This window comes from Heloderma suspectum, chromosome 1, assembly GCF_057233095.1.
Source record: "Heloderma suspectum isolate Gila_16-S chromosome 1, 16-S_ref, whole genome shotgun sequence".
NCBI lineage: Eukaryota > Metazoa > Chordata > Lepidosauria > Squamata > Helodermatidae > Heloderma > Heloderma suspectum.
In genome coordinates this window covers 71,931,789-71,943,491 of record NC_139458.1, presented here as the reverse complement: position 1 = coordinate 71,943,491, position 11,703 = coordinate 71,931,789, and the positions used below count along the sequence as shown (strand labels likewise).

Genomic DNA, 11,703 nt, shown 5'->3' with positions numbered 1-11,703 from the left:
TTTTGAGGTTCTGAAGACTAGTTATACAGGTAATATGAATTTTAAGCAGATGACTCCTCCAGTTTTGAAGTAATAAGTAATTATGTAAGCAGGAGTAAAACTCCTATCTGTATCTGGTCATCATCTCTCACAAATTTAGTTTTGGGGCTGGTCATCAGCACCGAATGAATGAACAAAACTTGTTTCTCTTGCACCCCTTGCTAGCAGAGTCAGGTGGAGTTTCCCACCTGCCCCATATTCTAAAGTAGACCTATCAGTTATGACCTATCTTCAGAAGCTTTAAACCAACCAGACATAGGCACATTTCAGTTGACTTACATCTATTCTAACTGCATATTACTCTGTTGGAATGTCTACAACATAAAATACAAAATCAAAATAAAACAGGACCAAAATCCTCAAAGCTCAAAAGTTCTAGTTCTAAAAATATATTAGAACTTCTCCTTCTATAAGAAAAACATCTTAATTTAGAGCAGTTGAATTAAGAGTTTTTTTCCTAGAGCCAAAATGGAATTTCTAAGAAGACATTTTTCTGAGATATTTCTTTTTCTCATACCCCTTGAAAAAGAAGACCGCTTCGTAGAACTTTCTCTGAATATTCTCCAACATTTTGTGTGTGTAGCTTGGCCACCATTCCCATCCCCACACAGTGCCCCAGAACAACAGTAGATTTGCAGCATTGTGAAGGTTGCAAAATGGTGGCCAAGCTACCAACACGGTTGCTGCTGCTGTCACCAATTGCAGCAGCATAGGCTGGAGAATTTTGAGAGGACATTTGCATACCCTGGTTGTTTTTTCATAACTTTGACATGAAAAGATGATTACTTCAATACAGCAAGAAATATCCGTGCATAGAACCAGATGAGGAGGCAGATGAAATGTAGGTGAAGATGCCACCCAAATGTACAGCACTCATCCTTCCAAGTTCAACTGATGCATTTTGAAGAAGTGTACCTAAATACTTAACTCTAGCCAATTTATCCTGAGAAAGGGGAAATTAATTCCTGACCTAAATCTGCATAAGCAAAAAATCCATACATTATGAATTCCAAAAGAAAACTGGATTCAGGGGACGGGAATGTAATACCATAGTTGGGAAGGAAAACACACATCTGTTCTTACTTAACAGCTTCATGCACCTTTGAAGACATTACATCACTTGGCACTTGCTCCAAATAACAACCTGGAGTAGGAGGAAGGAATTATTTTTGTTTCAAAAACGAGATGGGGTGTGGCTCTGAATCACAGGTTCGAACAGCTTATCCACCTCTGCTGGTTTAAAGACTGTAAATGCATGAGAATATTTACAGTCTTATCCTTCACTGGCATCAAGAACATCTGGCCTGCACATACTTGCACAGAGAAAACAATGGAAGCATGTGGAAGTTTATCATATCTGGTAAGCATCATGGATAGGTGGAGCAACAGAAGGTCTAGAGTGTCCTTTTCAACTGGTGTTTGTAAGTGTTTATCTATGCATGTGTATATCTATTTAGCAGTTACTGCTTCCCCCAAAGAAAACTGGGAAATTAGAGTTCAGCAGGATGTTCTGATACCACAAAATGTGGTGACAGCCACCAAAATAGATGGTTTTTAAGGCGAATTAGACAGATTAATGGAAGGCAAGGCTATCAATGGCTACCAGCAGTCACTACCTCCAGGATTGGAGGCAGCAGACCGCTGAAAACCAGTCACTGGGGAGCAACAGTGGGAGAGGGCTATTGCCCTCTTGTCCTACCTGTGGGCTTCCCAGAAGTATCTGGTTGGCCCTGTGGGAAACAGGAAAGCAGAATATGCTTTTGGTCTGAGCCAGCATGGCTCTTCTTATGGCAGAGAATGCTGTTACAGATTCTTTCCCCATCCTCCAGACTACAGTTCCCAGGATTCCTTGGGGGGCAGGACGTTATTATTGAACCAGTTCATGTCTGTGCAATAGATGTGCCCTAAGTCTCGTGGTATTTACAGTGAAAATGCTTGTTATTTCAGTGCTTTTACCTTTGCTCTTTGTAGTTTTTATTGTATATTCCAGTATTTGGTATATTTTGGGATTTTAATGCCATTAGTCACCTTAGGCATCATTTGTAGAAAGGTGGAGTACATATTGTCATAATTAATGAACAAACTAACAGACCCATGGAGGGTGGTCTTCTGTCTCTTGGCAATAAGCATGGAAAGACAGTTTAACTTTGTTATTTGCAGTTCAGCGCACAGAGCTGCGCTGGCTAGGGGTTGGTTGTGACGCCCAATGCAAAGTGCTGGTTTTGAGGGTGCCCTTCAAACCACTACAGGATCAGAACCCAGGATAGCTGAAGGAGCACCTCTGCTGTATTTGCATTTTATGGTTTGGGATTGTTTTTAACGTTTTTAATATTCTCTATAAGCTGCCCAGATAAGCTTGGTTTGGGGGCAGTGTAGACGTGCCATTCATGATAAATAAATGCCTCCCACATACGACGCTCTGAGATCTCTGGGTGGCTTTCCTGCAGGTGCCACCACCGTAGAAAGCAGGGGTGGGCAACTTGTGGCCCTCCAGATGTTTTGGCCTACAACTCCCATCCTACCTCGCCATTGGCTCTGTTGCTTATGGCCGATGGGAACTGTAGGTCAAAACATCTGGATGGTCACAAGTTGCCCACCCACCCCTGATCTAAAGAAAGGCAGAAAGGAACATGTAGAAATGTCTCTATAGTGGCACTATTCAGCTGCTTGCTAGAACTTTTTAGAGAAATAATAAAAAAATGTTTCTCTTTAGGAAGGCTTAAATCTGACTGTTCACTAAGAGCATTTCACGGATACCATGAGCTGGCTGCTGTTTATCTTTTGCTGTTGTTATTATTTCAATGATTTTAATATTTTGTTTGTCAACTGCCATGAGAGCCATTGCTGGCAATATACACTTTAGGAAGAATTTATTATAATTATTATTTACAAGCATGTGAGAGACCTGTAGTTGCAAAGATTTCAAATCAAGCACATTTTTGTGGTTCCTCATTTTCTGGCCAAAAAGATTTCTAAAATGGGCTGAATGGTGCACATAGTAAAGACCAGTTGCATGAAGTTAAGACAAGTATATGACTGTATTTGCCACTCCTGTGTCTTACTCCAGGACCGTGATTTAAGACATGAATGGACATGATGGCCTGCTGTTTTAAAACAGGATTTTGATTATGATCTGTTAACTGAGGGATGTATCCTTCCTTGTGCGGCACAGCGTCCAATTGTGTCCATGCGGTAGATGAAAGGAACAAACCGGAGACACCAACTTATACGGGTTATTAAATTGGCCACAACTTCAATAATTTTTTAATAGGCTTGGCGGCGGCAGGGGCGTGGATCCCGGTATTAGGCAGCCCAACTGCTGTCTGATTTTCCTTTCTGGCCCATCTGCCAGGAGCATTGGTGGTTGGTAGAAGGGTCAGAGGCCCACCACGGCACAGACCACTAACGTGAACCCTTTCCCTCCACCCTGGATGTGGCACGCTTGCAGCCACCATGCTGGCCTGGTCTTGGTGCCACACCCACCCAGATCTCTAAAGAGGGGATCCCACTGCAGGGAAGCGGGGAGCCCAATCCCACTCTTCCTCCCCAATCGATCCAACCCAATGCTGATGATGCCCCACAAAGTTGTGAAATAAACAATTCCGCCAAGAGAACACACAAGTAAATAGTGCAACTTATTTACACGCGGACTAATCTTACAATGAGGAAGGTGAAACCCCTGCCCCCATCCTTTCTTGGCAATTAGAAGGCAGGCAAAATTCCTTCCCAGCCCCTGGGAAGTCAGTTAACTGGTGACTGACTTCTGTCCACTGCAAGATCTACTATTACCAGGGGTGGGTGGGTGGGGAGGCCGGCAACAGCACTGGCGCCAGCCGACACACGAGGCCCCGCTCTTTTGTGCACCAGGCGGACCAGAGAGGCAACTGCCTGCCACTGCTCCCGCTCAGTTGGTCTCCTCACAGCCCTCACCCCAGCCGAGCCAACCAGCCTTTCAATTGGCTCGGCGCTATCGGGCTGCAGGGAGGCACTGCCACCACTGCTGCTGCACCGGCTCCTGCCAGCTCCCTTCCTTTCCCACCACAGGTCCCAGGTGCACCCACAATGGTGGCTCCCCAGTAAGCGGGGAACTCGAGTTATGGCAACAAGCAATGTCGATAAACTTGCTTTTGGTGCCGATGAACTTGGCTTTGCAAAATACCATGGGCAGCTTTATCCTGTTCAGTGATCGTGCTGGTCTTCCTTCATCAGCAATTCAGGGGAAGGGAAAATCCCACGGCTGTCCGGGGAAATCTGCAAACATGAAGAACAGCAGGGCCCTGGGGATGGTGGGAATCGGTGAGTGCAAGGCTCCCATGATGGCTGTCTACACATACCTGAACGCTGTCCTGGTGACGGTGGAGCAGACCTGGGGCCCAAGCAGATGTTCTGTGACAATGTCACCTGCAGCGATGGATGCAGTTTTGCTTGACTTATTTGCAAGTGCACAGGAGGGGGAGTTCCTTAGCAGAAAGGTTGTGTGTGGAGGGAAAGTTTATGTCTTTACTCCCCAGTGTGACTGGAATCTAAATACACCCCCCTCGATATGGTTAGACCAAAGACAAAGAAATATGCATTGGTGCCCATAGGATTTCTTTTTATATTTATTTATTTCATTTCTATACTGCCCAATAGCTGAAGCTCTCTGCATTCTAGCCATGCATGCTTAGGGGAGGGGGCAATTTCTACTCCGATTGCACTGAGGAGTAAAAACATATGCCTCCCCTCCCTGCACTCGGCATTTCTGTGAAAGATTCCCCACATACCTGTAATTTCTGTGAAGGATTTCCCATGTACTAACTAAAGCCAAACCAGAAACATAGCAGTGTGCTATATATTTACAGCATGTCTGCTTTGGCCCTTGTGGTAAAAGTCCAAACTGGACTTGGAGGTCCGTGCCCAGCTGCCCTCCAGTTAAGCTCTGGACATGCGGGTAAGATTCAACTCAAGTTTATTCGTGTACAACGAAGGCAGCTCTGTCAACCCAGAGGCAGCCCAGATCAACACTCACCAGTTACATTTATAATCATGATGTGGCTAGGGATGTTAGAGAATACCGCCACGGATCCCAGGGGGGCCGAATTCCAGTGAATTCGGCTCCCTAGAATCCATGGCAGAAAGGAGCCCCCCGCCCCTCCACCCCACGAAAGCCCCGCGAAACGGAGCCTACCTGGCTGCGGCTCCGGCGGCGGCGGCTCCAGGTCCAGCTGCTGCCAGGCTGGTGCGGACGCAAATGGTGTCCTGAGTAGGGGACGCCATTTGCATCCCTATGGTTGCCCGTGATAGGCTACGTAAATATTTACTTAGCCCATCACGGCTAAAGCAGGGACGCAAATGGCGTCCCCTACGCCATTTGCATTCCCGTTTTATCCGTGATAGGCTACATAAATATTTACGTAGCCTATCACAGCTAAAACGGGAACACAAATGGCATACGGGATGCATCCCTGCTTTAGCCATGATGGGCTACGTAAATATTTACGTAGCCTATCACGGGCTACCATAGGGACGCAAGTGGGGTCCCCTACTAAGGACACCATTTGCGTCCGCACCAGCCTGGCAGCAGCTGGAGGCTCCGCTGCAAGTTGGCCCAGCCGGCGGCTCCACAGCCTGGCCGTGGAGTGGAGCCGGCCAGGCAGGATTCCGGGGGGAGGGACGGATCACCTTCCCCCCATCAAGGATTCTGGGGGGAGGGACGGAGCGACTCCCTGCACCTGTGGAACCTGGCGGAGCCAGGTAAGCGGGGTTTCGTGCACCCCTAAATGTGGCTAAGTAAGTGACATCAGCCAAGCCTAGCGTGCATGTCTGGTCATTATCAACTGAGCTTTTACTGAACCACCACTCCTGGCTTCTTCTCAGAGCCCTGCAACTTTTGCAAGGATGATGATTCTTAGGTCTGGGGTGAGTTGCTGTGGAGACAAGATAACTTATCTCTATTGTCCTAACAGTTTCTTCTTCTGTACAAAAGAAACAAAGACAACAGTTATAACTTTGAAGGCCCCTTCCAACTTTATGATTCTATAGACAAAACTATTCCAAATATTGACAAGACAATGAACATCTCATGGCCTCCTTCCTTACTTTGATGCACAACTCTTGGCTCAGAAAAGTGAATGAGACCTAAAATTTAATCCTAATATTTGCTAGAGGATATCCTGATGGTTTTTCTGAGCTTTTGAGCACCTTTCTTGGCTGGTTTATGGCCTTTCCCTCCCCTGTACTTCTCTCTTCCAACCATTTAAATTTTCTGCTTACATCCCACACTTGAATGTTGTCTTTTGTATGCCATTGTCATGCAGGTGGAGGCATCGCCTTGTTATTTGCTGAGCGTAAGAGTGATCAGAGCAAAGAATCTCCGGCGAGCAGATACCTGTAAGTCTCTCTACCATTCCTTTCTCCACAGTGGTGGGCTGGCAGCAGGATCATCCACAGGTCCGGCCCAAGACATTTTGCTGCCTGAGCCCGAGAACAAGATGGCGCCCCTCCCATTCCCTGGACAAAAGCCGACTTGACTGGCAATTGAATCTTACTTCTACACTGTGGACGTTACAGTGTCCTCCACTGCACCTGAAGGCAGCAGGCTAGCTTTGGGGATGCAGGGCAGGCTGCATGGCGCACAGCTCTCTCCTCCAACACGTTTCTGCCATCTCCCAGCATCTGCCACCTGAAGCAACTGCCTCACTCTGCCTAACGGTAGGGCCAGCCCTGATCATGCAGCCTAATGAGTCTTATCAGGGAGAGTTTTGCTTAATTTCCTAATAAAGAAAAACAAGCGGGTAATGGAATGCATCAAAAATTCACGGGTGAAGGAGGGAACTGAGCTCAGAGGAAGCCTGTCCTCTGAAGCTATTTCCCCCCAGTGGTGCAGCTGAGGCCCAGGGCCTGACAGTCCAGGGCCCCCTCAGATGACCACTCAGAGAGCAGCAGGTGATGAGGGCAGCAGTAAACAGGTCTGGTGTCTGCACCTGGGCCAGATGGAGCCCACTGGGTCTGACACTGTTCACCGCTGCATCCTTTCTTCATGTGTGTATGTGTGTGTGTGTGTGTGTGTGTGTAGAAGCAGTTGTAAAGTATGGAATGGCAGTGAGGTGGGGGAGAGAAGGGAAACGTCTGCTATGTGATTCACAACTGAAGAAATTCACATGGCTGTTTAAAGTGGGCCCCCCGTTAAGACCTTTAATCCAGGATCTAATATTACCTAACTGCACCATTGTTTTTTCCTCTCCCTCAACAACATTCAGCCTGTTAGATGGAATCCCCCCCTCACAGCGTAAAGCCTCTTATTGTGAGGAGGAAAATGGGGTTCAGAGAGTGCATGCCAAAAGACCCACTATCTCTGAGGCTAATTATCCCAGCTATATTCCTTCAAGCTGCAGGATGGGGCAGTCCAGCTCACAGTTTAAAGCAGGGGTGCAGAACCTCTTTCAGCCTGAGGGCTAAATTCCATTTCAGAGAAGCTCTTAGGGGCCACATTCCAGTGGGGGCAGACAGAGACTGAAGGCAAGACAAGTGGGGCCAAGAAACCTGAAATCATCCCCAAATTATCAGCATATTTTCACTTACAGCTCTTACTGCAGAGTAACTGAGCCTAAGGAGAGCAGGGGGGAGAAGGGGATGGGGCACAGGGAAGGGGGTGTGGCCTTCTGGGGAACTCTGGAGGGCCATATTGGAACCTCCAGCTGACCAGATTTGTCCCCAGGCCTGATGTTTTGCACCCCTGGCTTAAAGAGGGGGGATGGGGAGATGTCAGTTTGTTCTCCAAGGCCAAACCCGCTCCCCCTTTCAGCTTCAGGCCTAAGCCCATGGCCAGCTGAGCACTCATGTACTGCTCTACTACCAATATAGTACAGTACTGTACTACCAGAATGCGCAGCCCTCAGACCCCCATCAGCTTTGGGGATTTGGGTATTATTATTAAGCAGAGGGTCTTTTCAGACCCTCATGTTTTTCTGAGAAGGAAAAGGGTACTACCCTTGGCAAGATCCACTCCCACCTGGCCCTCCCTTTGTTTTGCCACCCAGCACACCCATATGAAGTAGGTTCCCTTGCTAGCATAATACTGACCTGTCATTGCCAGACCTGTCATTGTTTCTCTCTTCCAAGAAGGCAAAGTCTGAGAACTGAGAAATCTGTCTCTGCTCTCTAGCGTCTACTTAATTTTACAGAGCTTGGAGGTACTTCTATTACAGTAATTCCCAAACAGTGTGCACGCCCAGAGATGCGCACCTTCCTCCCACAGAGTAAAGCTTGAAAGTGGGCACTTAAGGGTGGGGGAATGGGCAATTTTTAAAGTGTACATTTTTAGAAGTTCGGGAAAATGTGAAATCCCCCCCCCCGACACTCTTGCTTCCGTTCACATTTGGGATCGCAAACGGGACACGTTCACATGATTTGTGGATGCAAACAATAGTCTCATACTTCCCTAAAATGTGCCATCAGGAACAGATAAATGATACAATGGCAGGGCCGTAGAGGAGGCTGCTTGCTGCATGTATGCATGATTCTGGCCTTGCTTCCTTCCAGTCAGCCTCCATTGGGGTGTCTCTGTTACTGGTGTCATTGGACTACGGATGGCGGAGAATTTCTCCCCGAATCTTCGGGGGGCCAAGTGCCAACGCATTCGGCCCCCCGAAATCGGCGGTGAAATTCTCCGCCACCCCCCCGCCACCCCCGGGATGGGACTTACCGTAGCCAAATGTCCCTCCCGGCAGCGGGTCCCAGCAGCAGTTCAGCGGGCTTTCGGCGGGGGCGGGGGCGGCAGCCGGTCTTTCTACCGGCTGCCGCCGCTGCCATTACAGCTGAAGTTAAAGAAAACAACAACCCCGTGATAGGCTACGTAACGATTAACATAGCCTATCACGGCTAGATCTCCAAAGTCAGCCGTGATAGGCTATGTAAATCGTTACGTAGCCTATCACGGGTGACTTTGAAAAAAAAAAAGCGCGTACACAAATGGCGGCCCCCATGGGGTGCCGCCATTTGTGTTCCTTATTTGATCCCGGTAGTCTACGTAAAGATTTAGGTAGACTATGGCGTAGTCTACGTAAATCTTTACGTAGACTACCGGGACCAAATAAGGAACGCAAATGGTGGCGCCCATAGGCCGCCGCCATTTGCGTAAGCGCTTTTTTTTTTTCAAAGTCACCCGTGATAGGCTACGTAACGATTTACGTAGCCTATCACGGCTGACTTTGGAAATCTAGCCGTGATAGGCTACGTTAATCGTTACGTAACCTATCACGGGGTTTTTTTGTGTGTTTTTTACACTTTCGCGGCCGGGGAGATGGGGCGCTTCTCCCCAGCCTGAATTTCGGCCGGGTGAGGCGGGAAGCCTCCCCCCCCAGCCTGAATTTCGGCCGGGCGAGGCGGGATGGTTCCCCCCCCTCACCTGAACTTCGGGGGGAGAAGCGAAATGCCTCCCCCCCACCGCGAAGCACCCCTGCGAAAAGGTAAGTGACTTTCGTACATCCCTACATTGGACCATGCAGCTAGGGTTGGCGGAGAATTTCTCCACGAATCTTCGGGAGGCCGAGCGCCAACGCATTCGGTCCCCCGGGATGGGACTTACCTTCGGCGAATGTCCCTCTCAGCGGCGGGTCCCGGCGGCAGTTCGGCGGCGGTTAGTCAGGGCCGGGGGCGGCGGCCGGTCTCCCAACCAGCTGCCACCGCCGCCATTGCAAAAAAAAAAGTAAAGTAAAAAAAAAACACACCCGTGATAGGCTACGTAATGATTTACGTAGCCTATCACGGCTAGATTTCCAAAGTCAGCTGTGATAGGCTACGCAAATCGTCACATAGCCTATCACAGATGACTTTGAAAAAAAAAGAAAAAAGCGCGTACGCAAATGGTGGCGCCCATGGGACGCCGCCATTTGCATTCCTTATTTTGGCACGTCTAGTCTACGTAAAGATTTACGTAGACTACAGCGAAAATAAGGGAACGCTAGACGTGGCAAAATAAGGAACGCAAATGGCGGTCCCCATGGGAGCCGCCATTTGCGTACGCGCTTTTTTTTTTTCAAAGCCACCTGTGATAGGCTACGTGACGATTTACATAGCCTATCATGGCTGACTTTGGAAATCTAGCCGTGATAGGCTACGTAAATCGTTACGTAAATCACGGGTGTGTGTGTTTTTGTTTTTTTACTTTTTTTTCGCAGCCGGGTAGACGGGGCGCTCCTACCTGGCCTGAATTTTGCCGGCAAGGGATGGGGCGCCTCCCCCCCGGCCTGAATTTCGGCCGGGCGAGGCGGGGCGCCTCCCCCCCTCGCCTGAACTTCGGGGGGAGAACTGAAGCGCCTCCCCCCCACTGCGACGCAAGCTGCGGGACGAGGTAAGTCCCTTTCGTCCATCCCTACATGGAGCCAACATCCTGATGCAAAGCTGGAACAGATTTCCCTGCCTTCTGATAAGGCTGCCCACTGCTGTTTACATGCTCTAACAGTTAACCTTTTGGGGTGGGGGTTTAAGCATAAAGTCTGCCTCCCAGTTTAATGAAGAACAAAAGGATGAAAATTGGACTACATATCTACTAAAGAGATCCCCCCCCCCCGCAATTGCTAGTGTTGCTTAAAATCTGGCATTATTAATAAGCACAGCATTCAGCTAGATGCACTGAGCATGGACTGAAGGGATTCTGCAACTTTTTCATTTTTGGAGGGCATAGTCCTATCGGGATAGGTGGCCACCTCTGAACTCAAAGGTGACCACCTATCCAATGTAAGGCAGGAGCAGCCCAGAGGGGATCATCCCTTCCATGCTTCAGCCGCCCTGCATTCACGGCTAGACAGCCAATTTTGGCTGTCTAGCTGCAGGCAGTCAGAGGGGGGCTGGGCGAACGCCGGACAATGCATTGGAAGTATCAGAAAGGCACTTTCGCCCTCCCCCCCAGCCCAGCCCCAGGAACACTCCATTTTCACTGCTCCAGGCTCTTCTTCCAAGTGCGGAGCACAGGGCCAATCCACACTGCCTACGAGGCTGCACGAGGGGGGGCGGAGTTCGGTTCTCCATGAACTGACCTATCCTATGGCTGTCTAGTTGCTGACCAGCAGCCATAGGATTCCGCCCTTAGGGAGCAATCCTATGGCCACTAGACAGTGGCTAGACAGCCATCGGATATCTGGTTTTCTGGGAACCAACCTTGGAGACCACGCTCAGAGGTCGGTTCCTGGAGAACTGACCTTCCCCCACTTCTGCACTGCCTTGGAGGCAGCACGGAACAGCCCCGTGCACCGCATTCTCAAGAGGAGTGCGGAGCGACTGAAAAGGGGCATTCTGGGGAGCGTTCCGGGGTGGGGAGGGCGGAAATGCCTGCACAACACATCCAATGTGTCATACAGCAGCCTTCTATCCTGCTTGGCCCTCCTGTGGCTAGACAGCCGCAATTGGCTGTCTAGCTGAAAATGCAGGGTGGGAGAAGCACGGAGGGAACGATGCCCTCCATGCTTCTCTTCCCTGCACTGGATAGACGGTCACCTCCAAGTTCAGAGGCGGCCGCCTATCTGAATAGGATTGTGCCCTTAATCTCCTGACAGTGCCCTGGCCTGCACATAATGCTAAGTTGTGATTTGTTGAAATCTGTCATGTCCTTGTGTTTGAACCCATCCCTGCACAGAAACCATTGTCTGTTAATCAGCTACAACCCACAAATAGAAGCCATGGTTTGTT

The 11,703-nt window shown here is 49.1% G+C and overlaps 1 protein-coding gene across 1 annotated transcript in view; it reads left to right on the top strand.

Moving 5' to 3' along the window:
- Positions 1-6,329: 6,329 nt before the first annotated feature.
- LOC146357385 (cytosolic phospholipase A2 epsilon-like) overlaps positions 6,330-11,703 on the top strand; it is a 46,989-nt gene continuing 41,615 nt past the window's right edge. The window contains exon 1 of the mRNA XM_084827478.1: positions 6,330-6,408. Within this exon, the coding sequence (XP_084683604.1) occupies positions 6,330-6,408 (79 nt within the window). The remainder of the gene's footprint in view (positions 6,409-11,703) is intronic.